Below are 23,675 nucleotides of genomic sequence, written 5' to 3' on the forward strand. Positions count from 1 at the left end.
GGCAGGTTGGGAACACTGGAAAAAAAAGTAAATATTCAGTGCAAACACATTAATAAAATATTACAAATTAAACAGTATACAAAGATAATTCTCAAAGACAGCACTGGACTGGAGAAGTTCCCACCTTGGCAGGGTGCTTGAGGATCCTCCAGTCCCAGAGTGAGTCTGTTATATAGCAGCATTACCATTCACTCAGCAGATCTGTCCAGCTATATATGGTCTTGTAGCATTAGTTGATGCAGTGTATTTTTGCTTTATGTAACACTATTAAGGACATGACTTGGTGTCATACAATTCTAATTGCTGTTAATTCTTAAAAGGATTCCTTTAATATGTACATAGTAATATATACAAAGTAGAAAGAATGTTTCAAATTTACATATTAAATTTACCATTGTTATTATTACATAATTATTATTATATTTCTAAAAAAAATCCAAAAATATCTTTTTTTTTGTTTTTTTTCTTCTTTTACTTTTAACATATTTTTGGTGGGTTTTTGTTTTATTTTGGTATTTATTTTCATCAATTCCAATTGCTGGTCTTTCCTTAAAACAATTGCTTTAATATATTTGCCTTTATTTATATTATTAATATGTAACTTTTTCTGTTGTTTTGCAAAGTAGAATTTGTAGAACAATGTTTCAGGGCAAATGATGATTCATTTAAATACATATAATAGATATTATCATAAATATTTACACTTGAACTCTTGCCTGTTATTCATAATTTTATTGACTCTTTTTTTTCAGCATATTTGTGATCACTTATGTATTGCTGTTTTTAATGGGTATCTTGCTGTAGCATTTTAATTTATTATTTATTCAGTATTATTATTTCTTATTTTTAAAAGGTTACTGAGCTCATACATTTTAATGAGTTCTGGCATTGAAGAGACCCTAAAGTTGGACAGCGTTCTGATCCCACTGGTGTTCATTTCCTTGGTCAGTGCCATCATTTCCAAAAATATAATCACATTTCTACGTACTTAGCATTCAAAGCCAATCATCAATTCATTAATTTCAGATTTTGTCTAAAGCCAATAATATATATTGTGTGAGAAAAAGATTAATTCATTTTAGTATATAAAAGCAAAAGTAGCCAACAAGGAAAACATACTCTTTTTAAAGTGTCTTTCATGTTTTCTGTTAAAAAATGTTTACGTAGTAATCTACAGTGTCTCTATATCTCCTTATTTTATATAAAAAGTACATTGGTGTATTTTGAGCTTTTCTAAAAATATAAATAGCTTCGTTACAATAAATGGCAAATTAAAGCTCCCACCCAGATCAGTGAATATTGTATGGCAGGATTTCAAAGTTGACGTTTGTGACTTAATCATTGGTACAAACACGTGAATAAATGTGTTATCTGAAAAACTGGATAAGTTAGTTACATTTAGCATTAAGCCCCATTTAAACAACCTTTGTTTTTCAAAATAATTTTGACGAAACCCTATTCAATGCTCAGACGTGACTTGGACACATTGCAATATTCTATCTAACATTTATTGCAGTATCAAATTAAAATAGCACAAATTTTAGTATAAGATTCATTACTAGTGGCTGACCATAATGATCTTTGCCAAAGAAAGATAATATACTTTGGCAGATGCTTACGAAGCAGTGAAATTTAAAAGTGATTAGTTGGATTCATAAAATAAAATCCTGAAACTGAATATTGCAAACTGAATGTTCTTATTAGGACTAAATACAAATATAGAAACCAGCTTAAGGTCTGGTGTGGGCTTCTAGATTTTTGTGCACTTTAGATTGCAGTATAAATAAGGTTAGTGATGCTACATAAGAGCTCCCGGTTGCTGTCATCTTCAATGTAAGTCTCCTTGTTTATTTCAATCTAGTGTAAACATTTGAAAATACTTTTTTTTGGGCAGTTTTTTATTGTATTTTTCCCAGCAACACAATGATTGACCTAAACAAGGCAACGTCTTATTCAGAAGTCTTTCCATTGTGTACAGACAGTGGAGGCAAAGTCAAAGTTATCACTGCTTTTAAAATGCAAAAATTCCTCAGCTAATGCTGTTACACCTTACCCTAAAGAGGTTGTTACCTTAAAAATATTATCTGGCATTAATCCAAGCCCTTGTACAAGTTTCCTCTTTATCTAAAGATGGCTAGTCACTCAAACTGTATTATAACAACAAAAAAAAAAAGGTGGATTGCAAAGTCAAAAAATATTTGTATAAATGGATGTATGATCTTATCTTCCATGGAAAATTACTTGAAGAGGACTCAATAGCCAACTCTTTTATTTATCTTGCACATCATCCTCATTTGGTAGGACAATTATTTTTCTTCTGTTGATATATTCCTGTGTATACTGTATGTGTCAATGTTCCAAATCAAACAGCAGTGTTAAGGTTTCCAATAGTAATGCTAGGAAACATTTTCACATTGGCTTTATCAGAATTATTAAATCTTGTGCACACAGTCAATATTGTTGGTTACTTATAGTTCAGTCAGGTGTGAGGATATAGCTAGGCCAGATTGCACTTGGATGTGTACTAGTTCTGGCGATGCCCAGATAAAAATGTGTTAAATACAGTAAATGTCTGTAATAAAGTTTTGTTTACACTCCATCTCCTTTTAAAAATTGTAGAATATGCAGTAATTACTTAGTCATGCTATTAGCATTTGGCACCCAGGAGTGGGCTGCTTATGGGCCGTCTTTTCATGCAGTTTGTGGGCAGATCAGCATGGTAGGTATGGGTCAGAACTGGACCATAATAATTTGCGATCTTTGAGGGCTCGAGTGCCTGTATACTAAGCGTGCTCCGATCGAGGCTTTACCACAGATCGAAATCTGATTATCGAAATCAGCAGTATCAACATTTCAACGTCAGACTGGGAATATTACCAAGTCTTTTTAAAAGATGTTTTCTAAAGCAACGTCGGTGAACGTCTGCCGAAAGCTTTAATACAACGAAGCTTATTCTCCATCTAAGAACAATAATAATGTGTTCAGTGTGAGTATGAAACGTTATTTGTAAAGGTAGGCAATTTGCATATAACATTAGTTCATGTGTGCAAGAGGTTTTATTTTGCCATAAATTGTGTCCAGTAAAACAAATGTAAAAAATTTAATTTATTAACCTTTAGCTTATTTGCTAATTATATATGCTATCAATGGCGACATTAAATTAAATAGCTAAACTAACTACAATATGGTTTCTCAGGTTAGATTTCGAGTTCCTCTTTGCTTAAATGTCTGTCTGTTTTGGTAGACAGCGAAGACACCGCAGTATGAAGCTGTTCTATTGCACTGTGTTTAAGTGAAACATGCTTTGAGTCCAGCGCTGTTCATCCTCTTCTGTTGTAGCATTAGAGACAGACGCCTCTGCCATCCTTATGTTTTCATTCCCTGTCTACGACGGCTGAATTTTTTCCCCTCTATGCAGCCAGTTTGTGTGTGGTCATGTGACTACACATTACTGTTATTGCAGCTGATCGGTCAAACAGAGTCATGTGATCATTGTTTCTACATCTGATTGATGAAACACAGTCATGTGGTACTGTAGATCCACCGACTGCATTTTTCTGGCTAAAATGAAGAATATCTAATGTGTAATCATTTTTGGAAAAGTAACAGGTCAATTATAGCCGAATGTAGCAGAGTAAGAGTAGTGTTTCTTCTTTGTGCACGGCAGTTTAGAATAGTTTTAACTGCTGTAAAAAGTAAATAAATGAACAATACTATACAGTAAATAGAACACAAAGGTCAGATCATCAGGGATCACAGTATTGGCCAATTCTGATTTCTGTGATTTGGGATTGGTGATCGGCTCCTAAATTCCTGATTGGAGCACCCCTACTGTGTAGCATGTTACAAAATGCACCAATCAGGAATTTAGGAGCTGATCACCGATCCCTAATCACAAAAATCAGAATCGGCCTGTACTGATCGGACTTCATTGTCTCAAGCATTTGCATGATTTATTTAAAACAAAATGTAAGATATCAGAAGTCAGTGATATTTTATGCTTGCTTGTTGATGTCTTGTTGGTCTTCACTTTATTCTTCTTTGCCCTTTGGAAAACATTAAATATGTCCATTTAGAAGAAACATTTAAAATTATTTGGTAAAGGTTGTTTTTCATGAAAAGAGCATGTTATGAATTATTGAAAAAAAAAACATAAGGTGATTTGCCCTTCTCCTTTCCAGCATCTCTGCTCTTGGCTCTCAGCTTGTTGACCTGGGACTCAGCAATGTCAGCACGCTCCTGAGCTTCCTCCATCTCATGCTGCACTTTTCTGTACCTGGACAGGTGAGTGTTGGCCTGCTCCTCCTGTGATCATCAAGAAACACCCAATTTAGTGTTTTTTAAATCATTAAAAAAAAATCCCATGATTGTTGTAATGCCCTACATGAATGACCAGTGTAGGTTGTGAACTTACAGCTTCCTCAGCCTGCCTCTTGTAGGCCTTCACTTTGAGCTGCAGTTTGTCCACAAGGTCCTGCAGTCTATTCTTCTTATTCTCTTCAGTCTGTAGAGAATGGTCTTTATTTATATTTTGCTTGTTTTACTTGCTGCTCATATGTACTACTTATTGGCAACTATATTTAGTACCTGGTAGGTGAGCTCCTTCACTCTCCTCTCATATTTATGGACCCCTTTAATGGCTTCAGCTCCACGTCTCTGCTCAGCTTTGACCCCACTCTCCAGTTCACGCACCTAGATCAGACATGTCATTTGTCTAAAATTTTCTAACAAATTGATTTTTTACCTGTATCCTGTGTTCATAGAGCATGGCATACCCTAGATTCTAGTTTTTGGAGATGTTTTGATGGTGCTGCAGATCTTTAACTGTAACTTCAAAGTTATTCTTCATCCTCTCCAGGTGAGCACTGGTGTCCTGCCCTTTCTTTAGCTCCTCAGCCATCATAGCAGCCTAATGTTCATCACTATTAAGAACATGACTTCATGTCAAACTATTCTAAATTGCTGGTCTTTCTTAAAAGGATTTCTTCAATATATACGCTTTTCTTGATTTTATTAATAGGTAAACATTTAAAAAAAAAATAGATAAAAATAAAAAGTTCCAGGGCCAAGGATTATTAATGTACCTATAAATTAGCATACATATTTATATGTACTATACATACTATACTGTATGTCTTATTCCAGTATATACAGTACATACTGTATATATATTTTTAAAGTATATATTTATGATCAAGTTTGGATTTCTGTTTCCAATAAGCATTCTGTAAATTTCTTCTTAAAAATGTGTTACTCTTAAAACCGTGTTGCTAGAGTTTTTGATTTTTTAAATATATTCCTTTATCTTTGAAAGGTTCCTGAGCCCAATAATTTTCTGGCATTGAAGAGTCACTAAAATCAGACATGAAGAAGCACTCTAATCCTAATGGTGTTCATTTCCAAGGTCAGTGCCATCATTTCCAAAAATATAAACCACATTTCCAAGTAGTCAGTATTTAAAATCAATCATTAATTCATTCCTCTCAATTTTGAGTAAAACCAATAATGTATATACATTTTATGCAAAAAACAGCATTTATTAATTTTAGTATATGTACGGTAAAGTAGCAACAAATTTGGTATAAAACATACTTATTTAAAACTAACTTTTTGAAACGTTTTTCTGTTAAAAATGTTTATGTAGTAATTCATAGTGTCTCTATATCTCCTCACTTTATAGAAAAGGTATGTTAATGTATTTCGAGCTTAATAGTCCCATTTCACCAAAAAGCAAATCAAAGCTCCCATCCAGATTAACAAATATTGTATGGCAGGATTTTAAAATTGATATTTGTGATTGAAACATTGGTACAAACACGTTAATAAATGTATGTTATCTGAAATACTGAAAATGCTGGTTACCTTTAGCATTAAGCCACATTTAAACAAGCTTTTTTTTTTTTTTTTTTATTAATTTAGTTAAAACCTCTTTATATCCTCAGACATGACTTGGGCACATCACAATTGTCAAGGGATCTAACATTTAGCACCGTATCAAATTAAAATAGAACAAATTGTACTGCAAGATTTATTACCAGTGACTGACTTGCCAAAGAAAGATAATATACTTTGGCAGTTGCTTACGAAGCAGTGAAATTTAGAAGTGATTATTTGAATTCATAAAATAAAATGCTGAAACTGAATATTGCAAGCTGAATGTTCTTATTAGGACTAAATACAAATATAGAAACCAGCTAAAGGTCGGGGACGAGCTTCCAGAATTTAGTGCACTTTAGATTGCAGTATAAATAAGGATACTGATGCTACATAAGAGCTCCTGGTTGCTGTCATCTTCAAAGTAAGTCTCCTTGTTCATTTTAAACATTTGAAAGTACTTTTTTTTTTTTTTTTTACTTTTAGTGCTGTTTTATTTTTTTATTGTATTTAACCCAGCAACACAGTATTGGTCAATGATTGATCTTAACAAGGCAACGTCTTATTCATCTTGCCGTGTGTGTAGACAGCAGAGGGTTCAGACATCAAACTGTGCATTTATCTTTCCGGCAGTGTCAGGTAGAAGCAAAGTTATCATTAGTTTTAAAACCCCAGAACATGCAAATGACGTTGCAAAATGTTAAACTTATGAACGTATTATTGTTATTTTTGGTCGAAGAAACAACTGAAACAGCCATAGAAATACATTATCATGTGTATCTGTGCTATTTCATTGACTATGTGACACATTTTTACTTTTTTATGCATGTTTGTATAGTTATATTGTATAGTATGGTTAAAACAGTGGTTCTCAAAGTGTGTGGCGCCCCACTAGTGGGGAATACAGATATGACAGGTGGGGCGCAATGAACGGGAGAGAATTAGTGGAAAATAATTGGAAAGTAGCTATTCTAATTCATGCTTTTCTTTATTGATTTATTTAATCTTTATTTTCTTTATCGGACACTCGAAACTAAATAATGACACACAAAGAAATGGATCATTAATACAAGTGAATTAAAATAACATCAGAGAAAAAGTGGAACCATAGTGCAACAATAACGGTTTAACGTCGGCATGTTAACTGCAGAGGAACAATATATAAGAAAACATTCGGTATTATATATGTAGTTTCATTCATTCCTATGTGTATGCTGATGTTTCTGTATCTTATCAGGTACTAGTCTGGCGTTTCTAGTTTCCAGTGTGGCAACAAAGTTGCTTTTTAATCCTTCAGGCGCTAAACAGAAGGGAAGATTCAATGTCGTTTGTTGGTGTGCGGCATTTTGCGATGATTCCTAAATCATCCGTTGCGCCGTAGAGAATAATGGTGTTTATGCTTTTAAACATGTATAATTAAAGGTGTAGCTTAAAGGCAATGTAGAAAGGAAATATATCTGGGTATCTTATTCGCGGGTTTATTTACGCAGTTATTGAATTCGAAGATGCGAATACAAAACTAACTTTACCGCGGACACAAACAGGTGTTATTCGCTAAAATGCCCCCCTGCCACGGATTGGCCCCCTACATAATCTTTATCAAATATTATATTAGGACATGCATTTAAAGGTTTATTATTATTATTAAATATATTATTACTATTATAATTAACCCTAGGCACGTGACACTCGTCGAGACGATTAATACAAATCCCCCAAAATGATTATTTTATGGCACATTTATTTTGCAGGGGTTTGTCAATGTACAAATAACAAATTATTTATCACAAATTACACTAAATAAATATTGTTACTTTATAATTAAATGTATTTGTTATAATTTGTAATTTGTAAACCATAAACCTATGAATTTAGGTGGGCGATCCATGGCCTAGGTCGGGGGCATTTTAGACCATAACACAGCAACGTACTGTATGATGTGAGCATAATAACATCAATGGATACATTTGTTACATGGACCACAAATAAGCAGGTGATTCAGCATCATCAGCCTAATCAACCAAAAATCCAGCCGAAAGGAAAACATGATGAAGCCCACTGTATGTTGCGCTTGGATTTATGGTGGGGATGGTGGGGGCAGAGGAGAGACCCATGTGTGTTTTGTGTCTTAAACCGCTGGCAGCAGACAGCATGAGAAAAAGTAGGAAGACACTTGGAGGCAACACACCCCAGTCACGTTAATAAGCCACTCGACTTCTTTGAAAGAAAGCTCTAGATAAGTGATGAAGTAAGCCTGTTATAACAATTGCATGTGTATTTTTTTCTGTTTTGAACTTGGTGTTATTTGATCTTATTGGTTTAGAAATTGATTTTTCAATAAATAGTACACTTGGCCGTTTTCGTTATCATTTTGTTGACAAGTTGGGCTTGAAAATTCGCCCGCCCCCTTAAGTGGGGAATGACAGAAAATGTTGGAGAACCACTGGGTTAAAATGAAATAAAATTAAGTGTATCATTTGGCCTAGGTTGTGCTGGGAAATGGACATGTCATTCTATACTGCACAACCCCGAACCCTATACAGTATGTGTTTATTAAAGCATATTAATACAAAAAGGCTAAAATGCTGCGGGGTTTTGAGAGCTACACTTATTAAGATGTTACAACATAGTTGCTTTATGAACTGTTCTAATGTAAAAAACTGATGAGTTGTGTTTGTTTTACCATAAAGTAACTTTATAATTAAAGAATAAAGTTCCAGTTTCCACTTTTTTTTATAATGTTTTTATAATAAAAAAGCACTTATATGCTGTTACACATTACCCTAAAGAGGATGTTATCCCTGGGGATGAGGATGTAGGCCCTTGTAAGGTTTAACTTGTGTAGCAACTTATTAAACCTAAAAAGAAAGGGCTTGATTTACTCTTTTAATTTAAATTTGAGCAAAAAACACTGAATTAGAAATTGTCTATAAAAGGTTAGTGCACAAGTTTACTTTTATTACTCTACAAATAGCACTTAACACAAACTATATTGTAACTAATTAGTTTTTTTAGTTTTGTGATGGTGCATTACCACAACCTTTTGGACAAAATGGGCTGGATTGCAAAATTGTCTAAAAACTATAAACAGATATATGACTAATTTTCCAGGGAAAATTTAATATTATACTTGGAGTGGCCACATTTTCCAACTCTTTTAATTGTCTTGCACAGTATTTTAAAATTGGTCCCAGAAATTTCTATTGATATATTAATGTGTAAATGTTTCAGTGTTCCAAATCAAACCGCAGTGTCAGGTTTCCAATAACAGTGATGTGAGACATTTTTACATTTTCATTCCATGCAGTTTGTGGGCAGATCAGCATGGTAGATGTAGGCTGGAACTGGGCCATAATAATTTGCTATTTTGGAGAGCTTGAGTACCTGTGTACTAAGCGTGCTTCTGATTAAAAATCTGATTATCGAAATTGGCAGCCACATCAACATTCCATCGTCAGTCTAAGAATATAACAAAGTCTCTTCAAAGTAAGTCAAATTTGCAATAGGCAAAATTTTCTGAAGTAAAACAACATCTGTGAATATCTGCCAAAAGCTTTAATACAACTAACCTTATTCTCCACTTAAGAACAATGCAGCTTGAATAATGTGAGTTTGAAAAGTTATCTGTAAAGGAGGCAACTAAGTCTTGTAAGTCGACTTTCATAGACCCACCCACCTACACCAGAAGCCCTCAAAAAGCTTGAGCCTTACTCTGCAGAGAGTAAAAATGCTAAAACCATCATCATCCTGGGTTTACCTCACCGCTCCATACATTCAGGCTGACAGTGAGTGACTATTCAGCACGGCTATACACATTCTGGATCATTAGAAGAATGGACTGTCTCTTAAAAGTGCACATTTTAGATGAGCATTTCGGTGTGTGTGTGAGAGCTAGTTAGGGAAATGTTTTGCTCTTTAGTCAAGCATTGGCTATTCTATTGGTTTCAGTTTCTTTATAATTGACAATAAATAATAAGGGAATTGAATATGTTGCTTTCCAATTAATAAAAGTTTTAAATTATATTTGTGCACTGCAGTTTAGAATTATTTTTCACTGCTGTAAAAAGTGTTCTATTAACTGTATAATATTGTTTATTCATTTCAATGTCAGATCCTAAAGACCCTCACCTTCATGTGATCAGCAATTAGTGATCAGTATCGGTCGATTCTGATTTCCGTGATTAGGGATCGATAATCAGCTCCTACAACCCTAATTAGAGCACCCCTACTGTGTAGCATGTGGAGGAACAGTCCAAGGTTTTATTCGAAAGCCTAGGTTTATAGTGTTGCTTCTGTGCAGGTGTGTTATTTTCACAAAATGGCTTCAAGTCAGGGTTGTATTTGCACGATTTATTTAAAACAAAATTTAAGACATCACAAGTCAGTCATATTTTATGCTTGCTTGTTGGTGCCTGGTTGGTCTCCACTTCATTCTTCTTTGGCCTTTGAGAAAAATTTAATGAGTACAATTAGAAGAAACCTCTAAATTGTTATGTGAAGGTTGTTATTGTTTTGAAGGGTTTTTTTTAAATAAAAAGTTGTTACAAATTATGAAAATAGAAAACAAGATGACGGTGCCTTACCTTTCCAGCATCTCTGCTCTTGACTCTCAGCTTGTTGACCTGGGACTCAGCAATGTCAGCACGCTCCTGAGCTTCCTCCATCTCATGCTGCACTTTTCTGTACCTGGACAGGTGAGTGTTGGCCTGCTCCTCCTGTGATCATCAAGAAACACCCAAATTAGTGTTTTTTAAATCATTAAAAAAAAAACATCCCCATGATTGTTGTAATGCCCTACATGAATGACCAGTGTAGGTTGTAAACTTACAGCTTCCTCAGCCTGCCTCTTGTAGGCCTTCACTTTGAGCTGCAGTTTGTCCACCAGGTCCTGCAGTCTAATCACGTTCTTCTTATCCTCTTCAGTCTGTAGAGAATGGTCTTTATTTATATTTGCTTGTTTTTATTTGCTATTCACATGTACTACTGTACTTATTGTCAACTATATTCAGTACCTGGTAGGTGAGCTCCTTCACTCTCCTCTCATATTTACGGACTCCTTTAATTGCATCAGCTCCACGTCTCTGCTCAGCTTCGACCTCACTCTCCAGTTCACGCACCTAGATCAGACATTTCATTTGTCGAAAATTTTTTAACAAATTTATTTTTTACCTGTATCCTGTGGTTACAGAGCATGGCATACCCTAGATTCCAGTTTCTGGAGCTGCTTCTTTCCACCCTTCATAGCGAGGTTCTCAGCCTCATCCAGACGGTGCTGCAGATCTTTAACTGTAACCTCAAGGTTCTTCTTCATCCTCTCCAGGTGAGCACTGGTGTCCTGCTCTTTCTTTAGCTCCTCAGCCATCATGGCAGCCTAGTGTATGAGTCATGGATGTGTCAGGTTTACTTTTCATGTATTTGCAAAGGTCACTGGGGAAGCAAATTCATGTTCCTGAACACTCACATCTGTGATTGCTTTCTTGGCCTTCTCTTCAGCATTCCTGGCCTCCTGGATGGTGTCATCTACCTCACCTTGGACCTGCACCAGATCAGCCTCAAGCTTCTTCTTGGTGTTCATTAGGCTGGTATTCTTAAAAGAATGATAACAAGATGAATTTGGTTTTGTCACCAAATTTTAAAGAGAGAGATTTGTGTTGGAACAGCTAGTAGATCCTTCCTACCTGAGAGTGCAGCAGTGCCACACGCTCACTGGCATCGACCAGCTCCTGTTCAGCCACTTTGCGTCCCCTTTCTGTCTGCTCCAGGGCAGATCTTAGCTCCTCAATCTCTGCCAGCATCAGGTTATTCCTGCGCTCCACCATGGCCACCTGCTCCTTCATGTCTTCTTGGCCTCTGACAGCCTCATCAAGATGTAGTTGGGCATCCTGATGTAAAAGTAGATATCAATATGACTAGATCCATCATATAAATTTTTTGGTCACTTTTTTACAAAAAAAGGACAAGACAGACCTTAAGCTGTCCTTGAACATTCCTGAGTTGTTTCTGGGCCTCAGCAGCCTGACGGTTGGCATGGCTCAGCTGAATCTCCATTTCATTGAGATCTCCCTCCATCTTCTTCTTGACCCTCAAAGCATCATTCCTGCTCCTGACCTCAGAATCCAGAGTGGTCTGCATAGATTCAATCACCCTCTGGCTGTTTCTCTTGATCTGCTCCATCTCTTCATCCTTCTCAGCCAGTTTCCTGTCAATCTCACTCTTAACCTGGTTAAGCTCAAGCTGGACACGTAGGATCTTGGACTCCTCGTGTTCAAGTGTACCCTAAAGAAATATCTTGAATGTGAAATGATGTAATCAGATCCAGTTTTACTTTGTTACTGCTTGTTGCATTTATGTATTGTTACCTCAGCTTCTTCGAGAGCAGTTTGGATTTCTGATTTCTCAGTTTCCACTGTCTTCTTTGCTTTCTCCAGCTCATGGATGGTTTTTCCAGTCTCCCCAATCTGTTCAGTCAGGTCAGAGATTTCCTCTGCAGAAAAGAGAAACTTCCTTGTTTGTCTTTTTCCAATTTTTGAGTACTAAAAATTTGCATGTACATTTCTGTTTAACATACGCTGGAGGTTTTTGTTCTCCCTTTTCAGAGTCTCCAGCTGGTCAAGAGCTTCCTCATATGAGTTCTTCATTTTAAAGAGCTCAGTGCTAAGTGAGCGAGCTTCTTTCTGAGCTCCCTCCAATTCAGCCTGGCCTTCCTCATACTTCTGCTTCCATTCTGCTAAGACCTAAATGTCACAATAAAAAGTATTATGCAAACTTAATGGTTGTGTCACTTTAATAACTTTTGTATTTTCGTCAGTAGATGGTCACCTTGTCAAAGTTCCTCTGCTTCTTGTCAAGATTTGCAGCCAGGGCATTGGCTCTCTCAACATCTATCATGAGGTCCTCCACTTCACCCTGCAGTCTCTGCTTGGTCTTCTCCAAAGAAGCACATTTGGAGTTCACAGCTTCAATGGATTCCTCTGCCTCTTGTAGACGCTGAGCTAGTTTTTTCCTGTAAGAAATTTAATCAGCAATATGTAGTAAATGTGGCTGTGGTGTGGGTTATTTGTTTAGACACAACAGTTTGTCACTGCGTTATGAATTTACTTGGACTCCTCAAGCTCCTCAGTACGCTGGATGGCATCAGTCTCGTATTTGGTTCTCCACTGAGCCACCTCACTGTTCGCCTTGGACATTCCACGCTGAAGCTCAGCCTTGGCCTCCTGCTCTTCCTCAAACTGCTCTCTGAGCAGATCACAGTCATGACGAGATGATTGGACAGCATGAGCGAGGGCATTCTTGGCCTGAAGTGAAGAGTTGATTTTCGGTTTACAGTGATACTCCATATAGATTTAAGCACACTAATGGTATGGACAGACTTATTTAGTTAGTTTTACTATTTACCTTCACTTCCTCCTCAATGACTCTCTTGAGTTCTTCAATCTGCTGAGTGTAAGCTTGTTTTCCTCTTGTAAGCTGGGAAACAAGTGCATCTTTCTCTTCCAGTTGCCGGCTAAGCTCACCTGTCACCAATCATTGAGCGTTAGCTGTATGTTACACATCAAAATTTTAATTAGATCTTAGATTGAATTACCCACCATTTTCAGTCTGAAATCTTGCCTTCTGTGTGTTAATGTCATTCAGTTGACGGACATTCTCATCGTTTTTGGTCTTGAGCTCACTCAGTTGGTCCTCAAGTGTGCGGCACATCTTTTCTAGGTTGCCCTAAATCATAATAACAAAAGTAATTATGTTTTAATTTGTATTTCTTTATCTGAGTGTTCTTTTATAAGAAGTAAAGTCTATTATGATACCTTTGCTTTGGCAACAGCTTCCATGTTACTGGAGAGGTCATCTATCTCCATTTTATATTCACTCTTTTCCTTCTCCAGCTTCTGTTTGACACGCTGAAGGTTGTCGATCTGCTCTCCAAGCTCCGCAACACTATCAGCTTGTTTCTTGCGCAGTGCAGCAGCCGTGGCTTCATGCTGCAGAGTGGACTCTTCCAGATCACGACGCAGTTTCTGGAACTCAGCTTCGCGCTTTTTGTTCATTTCAATCTGAGCAGCAGTGGCACCTCCAGCTTCCTCAAGCCTCTCACTGATCTCCTCAAGTTCCCTGGAGAGATCAGCTCTCTGCTTCTCAACTTTAGCCCGAGCTGCACGTTCAGCCTCAATTTCCTCTTCCAGCTCCTCAATGCGAGCCTAAAATTTAAAAAGTTAGTCTTGTCTGAATGAATGAACTTGTTTGCAGAGCTTACAGTCAAGTCGTTTTAAATCTCATAATTACCTGGAGTTCTTTGATCTTCTTCTGATGTTGAGCTCCCAGGGTCTGCTCATCTTCAATCTTGCTCAGAAGCTGACTCACTTCAAAGTCTTTTCTGTTTTGTAAAATCAGGAAACAAGGAGAATAATGTAAATATTTTTTCAAAGCATTTGAACATGCTGCTAGTATACAAAAATATTTTAGACACAGTCACTTCTTGATCTTTTCATCAGACTGCTGCTTGTCATTCTCCAGGTCCATTATGGACTCTTGGGCCAGTTTCAAGTCACCCTCAAGCTTCCTCTTGGCTCTCTCCAGGTCCATACGAAGTTTCTTCTCTTGTTCCAGAGAACCTTCAAGCTGTGTATGTCAGAATGTTAAATTTTTGCAGTCTAAATCAAAGTTGAGAAATATTTTGTTTAAAAAAATACAAGACTTACATCATCAACTTGTTGCTCAAGCTTGGTTTTTGCTTTGGTCAGAGTGTTGACTTTGTCTTCTTCTGCCTGGAGATCATCCAGAGTCTGTTGGTGTGCCTCTTGGAGGGCTTTCTTCTCTTTAGTGAGCTTGGCAATGCTCTCATCCTGAGAGGCCATCTCCTCAGTGAGGTTCTTGACCTGTCACAGAGCATTGTGATAATGGTATGTTTGTATTTTCTTGTATTTTAAAAGTACACTATATGCTTCACTTAATTAAGTTCAACCTTGTTCTCGGTGGCATGTTTCTCCTTTTCCACTTTGGCCAAGGTGAGCTCCAGGTCATCGATGTCCTTCTTCAGCTCAGAGCACTCATCCTCCAGCTTCCTCTTCTTAGCAGTCAGCTCAGCATTAATTTCCTCCTCATCCTCCAGTCTCTCATTTGTGTCTTTGAGTTTAGCTTCAAGCTGGATCTTGCTCTTGATGAGCCCCTCACACCTTTCCTCAGCATCAACAAGGTTTTCAGTTTCCTGTTGTGATTGTTTTAATGTAATTAATGTCCAAATCCCATTAATCAGCCAAAGTCAGCACTGTTTGAAATACTTACAGATGTTACTTGGAGTTGCAGATCATTTTTCTCTTGTAGTAAAGATACCATCTTTTCCTCCAGTTCTTTCTTCTTGGCCAGTGCCTTTGCCAAGTCCTCCTTCATTTTCTCAAAGTTCTCCTTCATGGCAACCATTTCCTTCTCAGTCTCTGCACTCTTGAGAAGGGGTTTGATCTTGAAGTACAGCTTCATCCATGGCCAGTGTTTCACATTCATAAATGAGCGAATGTTGTATTGAATACTGTAGATGGACTCCCTGTTAAAGAGAGATATTCCAGTTGTTTTTAGTCATTCTTTGTAACCAGATATCGGATTTGTATTCAGTAATTGTACTATATCAATGTATAATTAATATAAATGAAAATATACCTCCTCTCCATCATCTTGACAAACTCTCTTCTCATAAGGTAGCCACGGCACAACGCTTGAGTCATTGTCACCAGAGTTGACAGTTTCTCATCTCGCATCTCTTCAAGGGCACCCAGAAGTCCGGCTTTGAAGAACACCTGGATATTTATAATGAAATATATAAGAAAATAAAGTACATACAGTGGGTGTAGATTTGAATCACCCTCTTTAAAATAATCACATTTGTTGCTTTGCAGCATGAAATGAACACAGAAAAAGTTTTCATTGTTTCCAGTTGTACTTACTCAGTGCAGCTTATAACATCCAGGTAAAAGATGTAACACCAACATGCCAGGAAAAGAAAACTACTTACTTTGGTGTGTCCAAACTTGTACTGGGTATGATCTACATCAATTGAGCCCAAGAGTTTCTCTGAAGCTTTCTTGTTGTCAATGAACTGTCCTTCTGGGATGACACTGGCATTTAAGACTTTGTATCTGAAAGTGGAAAAATGAAACATGTATTACAGAACAAATATGTATATATTCTCAATCTTTTTTCTGTTTTTCTTTCTCATTTCACAACTCATGTGACGAAGCAAATTGTATTTCTCTACAATTGTATTTCTATATAGTTCTATAATTATTGGAAATCATATTTCTATAAACAGTGTGATTCAGTATACCTCTGCTTGAAGTCACCGTAGAGGATTCTGCTGGGGAATCCCTTTCTGCAGATTCTGATACCCTCCAGCACACCATTACACCTCAGCTGGTGGATGACCAGGAAGTTCTCCATCAGACCTAGGGTAGAAATGTTATGCTTTTCAAAATCTAGCTCGTATTACCAGAAGAGCATATAAATTAGTTTTATAGGAAATTTTGTATACCTGGGGTCTTAGACTCATTAGGAATCAAGCAACGCACAAAGTGAGGATGAGTGCTCCTCAAATTGGTCATCAGCTTGCCCAAGTTCTCCTGCAGAAGACACACTTTCCAAGTAAGCTGTTGCCAAGTTGATATATTGTACTGTATATTACATATCAATGATATATGCCAAAACACTTACCCTAAAGAGAGCAGACACTGTCTGGAAGGAACCACCCTTCTTCTTACCCTTCTTTCCACCAGTGTCAGCTGTTCAATGAAAAAATAAAAAAAAAATTCTACATTATTTGACCAGAGAAATCACATTTCTTTATGGATGGTAGTCGTGATTGTAGCCAAATTTGTGTTAAACAATCAATATAAGGTTTTGCTTTTGTTAATTTTTATTACTCGTAATAAACTAAGATAAAACTGTTTATCTTACCATCAGCACCGCCATGGGCTACATACAGATGGACCATGAGTTTGTTTGCTGATTTCTGGTACAGCTGCACCACAGAGTCGTTCAGTGGATCCTTGTTCTTGTCCAACCAGCCGGAAATGTTGTAGTCCACAGTGCCGGCGTAGTGCACCAGAGAGAAGTGTGCCTCAGCTTTGCCTTTTCCAGGCTTTGGCTTCTGGAAAGCATTGCATTTGCCAAGGTGCTGGTCATGAAGCTTGTTCTTGAAGGATGTGTCTGTGGCTTTGGGGAACATGCACTCCTCTTCAAGGATGGAGAAGATGCCCATTGGCTGTGGGTGACAGACTTATTTTATTTTATTTCACTGCAGTATTAGTGATGACTTTGGGAATATTTCAATGATAATGTTGATGGCATCACTGACACCACAGCAGCTTACCTTCTCAATTAGCTCAATGCAGGCAGCCAAGTCCATACCGAAGTCAATGAACTCCCAATCGATACCTTCTTTCTTGTACTCCTCTTGTTCCAGCACAAACATGTGGTGGTTGAAAAACTGTTGCAGTTTCTCATTTGTGAAGTTAATGCAGAGCTGCTCCAAGCTGTTGAACTATAACAGAAGATCAGTACATTAGACATTGCTAAAACTACCTAAAATCTACCAAATCATGGCGAATAAAAATTATGTACATCAAAGATCTCAAATCCAGCGATGTCCAGCACACCAATAAAGTACTGTCTTTGTTGCTTTGTGTCCAACATCTCGTTGATACGTATGACCATCCACAAGAACATTTTCTCATAGATGGACTTACAGAGCGCCGATACAGAATTGTTCACCTGAAGAATGCAAAAGTTTTATTGATATTATCCTGCAGGTTTTTCCTTTATAGACAAACCTCTATTCTTACTTTTAATGGTAAAATAATAAAACATTACCTGAGGTACAGTCTGGCCTTTGGTCACAAACTCATTTCCGACTTTGACTCTGGGGTAGCACAAAGCTTTCAGCATGTCAGCTGAGTTCAGGCCCAGAAGGTAGGCGATTTTATCAGCAACTGAAGTGAAAAAAGATTGTCTTAATAATCGGGAATGGCACACATCTAGTACTTTATATATTGATAGACTAGATATATCTTGTGATTGTATTCATACTCTCAGTGCCATCAGGCTCAGCCTGCTCCTCCCTCTGCTTCTGCTTGAACTTCATGTTGCCATGATGCATCACAGCACCGGTCAGCTTGTAGATGTTAATTTTCTCATCAGCGTTGAAGCCGAGAATGTCAATAGCCGTCTGTGTGATAAAAAGGAGAGCTTACTTCTGTGTATCTTCAAAGTAAAAAGGTTTTTAATGAAATCCAAACAAGTATTTTTTCCTACATCTGTGGCGATGAACTCCTCCACATCATTGATGCTCTTGACTGTGATTTCTCCCTGGCTGATCATTGGGTAGTCATAGGGGTTGGTGGTGATGAGCAGTGCCTCTGTGTGGTAATTAATTCAAATTGTATTAAGGCTACTTAGTTTTTACAAAATAAAATTTTTTTTTTTTTAACATGATGACTTTGACGTTCCTTACCAAGCAGCTCTGGTTTGTGTCCAGTCATGAGCTGGTAGAAAATGTGGTAGCTCCTCTCAGCAGACAGCTGGAAGGTGACTCTTGACTTTTCCAGCAGATCTGGTCACATTAAGATAAATACTTAAATGCTTGCATGTATTTCTTTTAATTTTAGGAGAAAAAAAAGAATCATGGAACTTACAAGTTTCAATATCAGCTGAGGCCAACTTTCCAGTTTGTCCAAAATGAATTCTGATAAATTTACCCTATAAAGTTTAAAGATGGTTAAATTACTGTTTAATTTTAATATTCATAATCTTGTAACATATTGGCTGCAATAGTCATGCAATCTAGGATTACTTACAAAACGAGAGGAGTTGTCATTTCTCACAGTCTTGGCATTACCATAAGCCTCCAGTAGGGGGTTGGCTGCAACAATTTGGTCTTCCAGTGACCCCTGGTGATGATTGCAGGTGTTTTAATGAGGTGTCTGAGGTCTGATTCTGTAATATAGCAATAATAATGATTCTCTTACCTGCATTTTGCCAGCAACAGGCTCTGCCTTCTTCTGTGTAGTCATACCAACCATGGCAAAGTACTGAATGACACGTTTTGTGTTGACAGTCTTTCCTGCACCAGATTCTCCACTGGGGGTAGAACAGGAGAGTCCAGCATGAACAACTGTTCATTTCAAGTGCATAAATCTAGAGATGCATCTGTTTCATTATTAGGTAATTATGATTTAGGAAGAGGTTTTGACTTACGTGATCAGGACTGACTGGTTCTCACGATCTAAAGGAATAACAGAAGAGATTAAACATTTTATATAATGCAATCAGCTATGTATAAAGTAAATGGAACATTTCGAAATATAATAAGAACATCATACCAGTGTGCATGAACTGATAGGCGTTATCAGAGATGGAGAAGATGTGAGGTGGAGCTTCAATTCTCTTCTTGCCTCTGTATCCTTGAACAACGACAGCGTCGTACACTGGGAGCCACTTGTAGGGGTTCACAGTGACGCAGAACAACCCTGAGTAGGTCTGAAGGGAGAGTAAAATAAAATGTTCTTTAATTTGTCATTGCAGACTCTTATATTTCTCTTTCATAACATAAATTCTTGGTTAGTCTTACGTAGATCATCCATGCTGCGTAACGCTCTTTGAGGTTATACAGCACAGCAGGTTCATTGAGGTGGGTCATCATGACCATGTCCTCAATCTTGTCAAATTTGGGAGGATTCATGGGAAAGATTTCATCCTCCTTAACTGTGAGAGTCTATAAAATATTGTGATAAAAAACATTGAAATGGTTAGTTCTGTAGGGTAATTGCTTAGGATCCTGGCACTATTAGATTAGTCACAATCTTTTCACTTACTTGGTGATCCAGAGTTTCGACAGTGGCTTTGCCACCCTCTCTACTCTTCAGTGTACCTTTGAGATACATCTCCTTAGGTTCAGCCACAAAGAATGCTGTCTTGGCATCAAAAGGTTTGCTCTGAGCTTCAATCCTCTCCTTATCTGGTTTCCGGAGGTAGATGGCCGCCGGGCCGAAACACTCCATCTCACCATCTCCCATGATGGCAGGTTACTGTGGAGTCAAATAATATCAATGTACTATATTTTACTTTGGATGGAGCCATTTAGTTGTTTTAATTTATGAGTGTTGTTTTTTCATATATAAATATGTGCTGCAGTGCTTATGCTCAGATCATGTTTTTAAATATTGTAAAATATTTTATTTGCTATTTGAGTCGACACATTACAGTACAACTATGCCACTTTTTTTCACAAATTTTCAGTGAGATCAAACTTTGTTTTCTAAGGAGATTTTCCTATTTCTTTTTTACATGGCCTAGTAAAATACATGCACAATCATCATGCTTCATTTATAATTTTTTGCCATTATGATATTTAACACTGTACCTTGTTTGATGTCAAGAGGAGAAATTGGCAGATGGTAGATTGGCTGGCAGAGTAGGAACACTGGAAAAGAGAGCAAATATCAGTTAAAATATTCAGTGCAAATACATTAATAAAATGCAACATTGTACAAATCAAACATTATACAAAGATAATTCTCAAAGACAGCACTGGACTGGAGAAGTTCCCACCTTGGCAGGGTGCTTGAGGATCCTCCAGTTCATGGGTTATATAGCAGCATTACCATTCACTCAGCAGATCTGTCTAGCTATATATGGTCATGTAGCATTAGTTGATGCAGTGTATTTTTGTTTTATGTAACACTATTAAGGACATGACTTGGTGTCATAAAATTCCAACTGCAGGTGTTTCTTGAAAGGATTCATTTAATATATACATAATAATATAAATGAAATAATTTTTCTCAGCAAAGGACATTTTAAAGTCCTAAAAGTTATATTAATTGACATTAAAATTAGAATACATACTGTATTTACACTTAAACCTTTTCTATTATTATTATTATTATTATTATTATTATTCAAAATATATTGTGATCATTTTTGGATTGCAGTTTGTAATGATTATCTTATAATTATCTGATATTTAGTTGTTACTTTTAACATATTGTTGCTGGAGTTTTTTTTTTTAAGATTTATTTTTATTATTATCAATTGCTGCTTAATATATATGCCTCTACTTATTTTTATTTATAAGTTACTTTTTGGGCAAATGGTTATTAATTGTTATCATAAATATTTATTATTAAATTTCTTTTCTCTCTTTTCTTTTTCGAAGCATATTTGTGATCATTTTTGGATTGCTGTTTTTATTCATTATCTTGCTTGGCTTTTTGTTTTTTATTTATTAATCTGTTATAAATGTATTGGATTTTTGAAAGGTTCCTGAGCTCAGTCATTTTCATGAGTTCTGGCATTTAAGAGACACTAAAATTGGACATGAAGCAGCACTCTGATCCCACTGGTGTTTTAAGTATTTAAAATCAGTCATTGATTTAATAATCTAAGTTTTGTCTAAATCCAATAATATATATACACTTTGTGTGAAAAGGCATTCATTAATTTAAGTATATGAAGCAAAAGCAGCAACAAATTTGAGAGAAAACATACTACTTTTAAAGTATGTGTTTGAAACGTTTCATGTTAAAATGTTTATGTACTGTAGTAATCCACAGTGTCTCTATATCTCCTCATTTCATAGAAAAGGTACATTGGTGTATTTTGAGCTTTTTAAAAACTACCAATAGTCCCATTACAATAAACAGCAAATCAAAGCTCCCACCCAGATCAGCGAATATTGTATGGCAGGATTACAGAGTTGAAAAACACGTAAATAAATGTATGTTATCTGAAAAACTCAAAGTTACTTTTAGCCCCATTTAAACAAGCTTTTCTTTTCAAACCAATTTTATCACCATCTGTTTAGATGCTTAGACATGACTTGGACACATATCAAGATTTAAGAAATCTAACATTCAGTGCAGTATCAAATTAAAATAGAACAAATTTTAGTGTAAGATTAATTACCAGTGGCTGACCATAATGATCTTTGCCAAAGAAAGGCAATATGCTTTGGCAGATGCTTACGGAGCAGTGAAATTTAGAAGTGATTAATTGGAATCATAAAATTAAATCCTGAAACTGAATATTACAAGCTGAATGCTCTTATTAGGACTAAATACAAATATAGAAACCAACTAGAGGTTGGTTGTGGGCTTCCAAAATTTAGTGCACTTCAGATTGCAATATAAATAAGGTTAGTGATGCTACATAAGAGCTCCCGGTTGCTGTCATCTTTAAAGTAAGTCTGCTTGTTCATTTCAAGTTTAGTGTAAACATTTGAAAATACTTTTTTTATCTTTCAGTGCAGATTTTTAATTTTATTTAACCCGGCAACACAGTATCGGTCAATAACTCATCTTAACAAGGCAACTTTTAATTCAGAAGTCTTGCCGTGTGTGTAGACAGTGGAGGCAAAGTCAGTATAAATTTTACAGCTACCGGAATATATAAACTCACCAAACGCTTGAAACAACCAGAAACAGACATAAAAACACATGATCATATATCTGTGCTATTTCTTTGCCTATGTGACACTTTTTTTTTTTCAGCTTAGTCATGGTGGTATAGTTGGTTAACATGAAGTAAAATTCAGTTGATTATATTCCCTAGGTTGTGCTGACAAAAGGATATTTAAGTCTATACTGCATAATCCTGACCCCTACATATATTTATTAAAATATAGTAATGCAAAAATGGCTAAAATGCTCTAGATTTTAAGGGCTACAATTATTAAGGTGTTACAACATATTTACTTTAAATGATCTAATATAAAAATCTTTGTGTTTGTTTTAAAAACCCTAAAGTAACTTTATATTAAAAGGATAAATTGGCTTAATGTAATTTAAGGGTTATGTATAATGTAATTTGCCTATCATGTTTTTATAAAAGAAATGCACTTGTATATTGTTACACATTATTTTAAAGAGGATGTTATCTTAAAGATATTAGCTGGCATTAATCCAAGCCCTTGTAAGGTTTTACTTGTGAAGCAACTTAAACTATTAAATCCAAAAAAAGAGCTTGATTTTTACTTTTTTTTCAAATTTGTACAGATGGCACATAACTTAAATGGTATTATAACAATTTAGTTTTTTTTGTACATCAACTGGGCTGGATTGACAAGTTGTCTAAAATTATATGCATGATGTATAACTAAGTTTCCAGAAAAAAAACAATGTAATACTTGGAGAGGCCACACTTGCCAACTCTTTAAATTATCTTGCACATCAAATCAAATTAAATCAAATTAAAATGTTATTTTTCACATACAGTTATACACAGTACAATATTCTATTCAATTCAATTCAATTTTATTTGTATAGCGCTTTTAGCAATTGGCATTGTCGCAAAGCAGCTTTACACAATCAGAAGAATTATTTAAGTTTGTATGGAATTTGAATTTGTATGAATCAAAATGGTCAGTTTGTCCCTGGTGAACAAGCCGAGGGCGACGGTGGCAAGGAAAAACTCCCTGAGATGGTAATAGGAAGAAACCTTGAGAGGAACCAGACTCAACAGGGAACCCATCCTCATTTGGGTGAAACAGAAAGCAGTAAATGATCTGCATTTATACAGTGTGTTAGTTGGCAGGCAGTTCAGCTATAATAGCTGATGTTAATTGATGTTAATATGGAGTCCAGGTAGTTATTGAAGACTCAGGTAGACTTGTAGGAAGTTCCAGTCATGAACTATCGAACTGTCAAGTCCCCAGAGAAACAGTTGCCAACACCAGTCGAGGCCAGAACCATCTCCTAGGTAGAGAGAATCATTCCCAGACACCAGACGCATCCCAGAGAGACACACGGGGCATCCATGTGACG

At 36.3% G+C, this 23,675-nt stretch overlaps 2 protein-coding genes across 2 annotated transcripts; both read right to left on the reverse strand.

Moving 5' to 3' along the window:
* Nucleotides 1-4,128: 4,128 nt before the first annotated feature.
* Nucleotides 4,129-5,871, reverse strand: LOC128510948 (myosin-7). Its single transcript, XM_053483488.1, is given in 5 exon segments — nucleotides 4,129-4,305; nucleotides 4,415-4,504; nucleotides 4,588-4,692; nucleotides 4,745-4,909; nucleotides 5,863-5,871. Coding segments are annotated over 5 exon segments (546 nt in total).
* A 4,393-nt stretch (nucleotides 5,872-10,264) lies between these two features.
* On the reverse strand, nucleotides 10,265-20,341 carry LOC128511309 (myosin heavy chain, fast skeletal muscle-like). Its single transcript, XM_053484099.1, has 40 exons — nucleotides 20,276-20,341; nucleotides 19,728-19,940; nucleotides 19,484-19,627; nucleotides 19,236-19,392; nucleotides 19,111-19,138; nucleotides 18,882-18,993; nucleotides 18,711-18,803; nucleotides 18,549-18,612; nucleotides 18,368-18,466; nucleotides 18,169-18,272; nucleotides 17,944-18,082; nucleotides 17,728-17,846; nucleotides 17,479-17,628; nucleotides 17,228-17,398; nucleotides 16,813-17,119; nucleotides 16,570-16,637; nucleotides 16,391-16,478; nucleotides 16,187-16,304; nucleotides 15,875-15,998; nucleotides 15,523-15,659; nucleotides 15,154-15,409; nucleotides 14,834-15,076; nucleotides 14,571-14,747; nucleotides 14,345-14,490; nucleotides 14,155-14,245; nucleotides 13,680-14,069; nucleotides 13,464-13,590; nucleotides 13,270-13,388; nucleotides 12,973-13,169; nucleotides 12,694-12,877; nucleotides 12,443-12,608; nucleotides 12,234-12,358; nucleotides 11,842-12,150; nucleotides 11,553-11,756; nucleotides 11,336-11,461; nucleotides 11,075-11,245; nucleotides 10,887-10,991; nucleotides 10,703-10,798; nucleotides 10,458-10,589; nucleotides 10,265-10,317 (listed from the first exon to the last, which is right to left on the reverse strand). The coding sequence occupies exons 2-40, from the start codon at nucleotides 19,926-19,928 to the stop codon at nucleotides 10,303-10,305; spliced, it is 5,802 nt and encodes a 1,933-aa protein (XP_053340074.1). The 5' UTR covers nucleotides 19,929-19,940; nucleotides 20,276-20,341; the 3' UTR covers nucleotides 10,265-10,302.
* Nucleotides 20,342-23,675: the final 3,334 nt, after the last annotated feature.

This window comes from Clarias gariepinus, chromosome 23 (assembly GCF_024256425.1).
Source record: "Clarias gariepinus isolate MV-2021 ecotype Netherlands chromosome 23, CGAR_prim_01v2, whole genome shotgun sequence".
In the NCBI taxonomy this organism is placed as follows: domain Eukaryota; kingdom Metazoa; phylum Chordata; class Actinopteri; order Siluriformes; family Clariidae; genus Clarias; species Clarias gariepinus.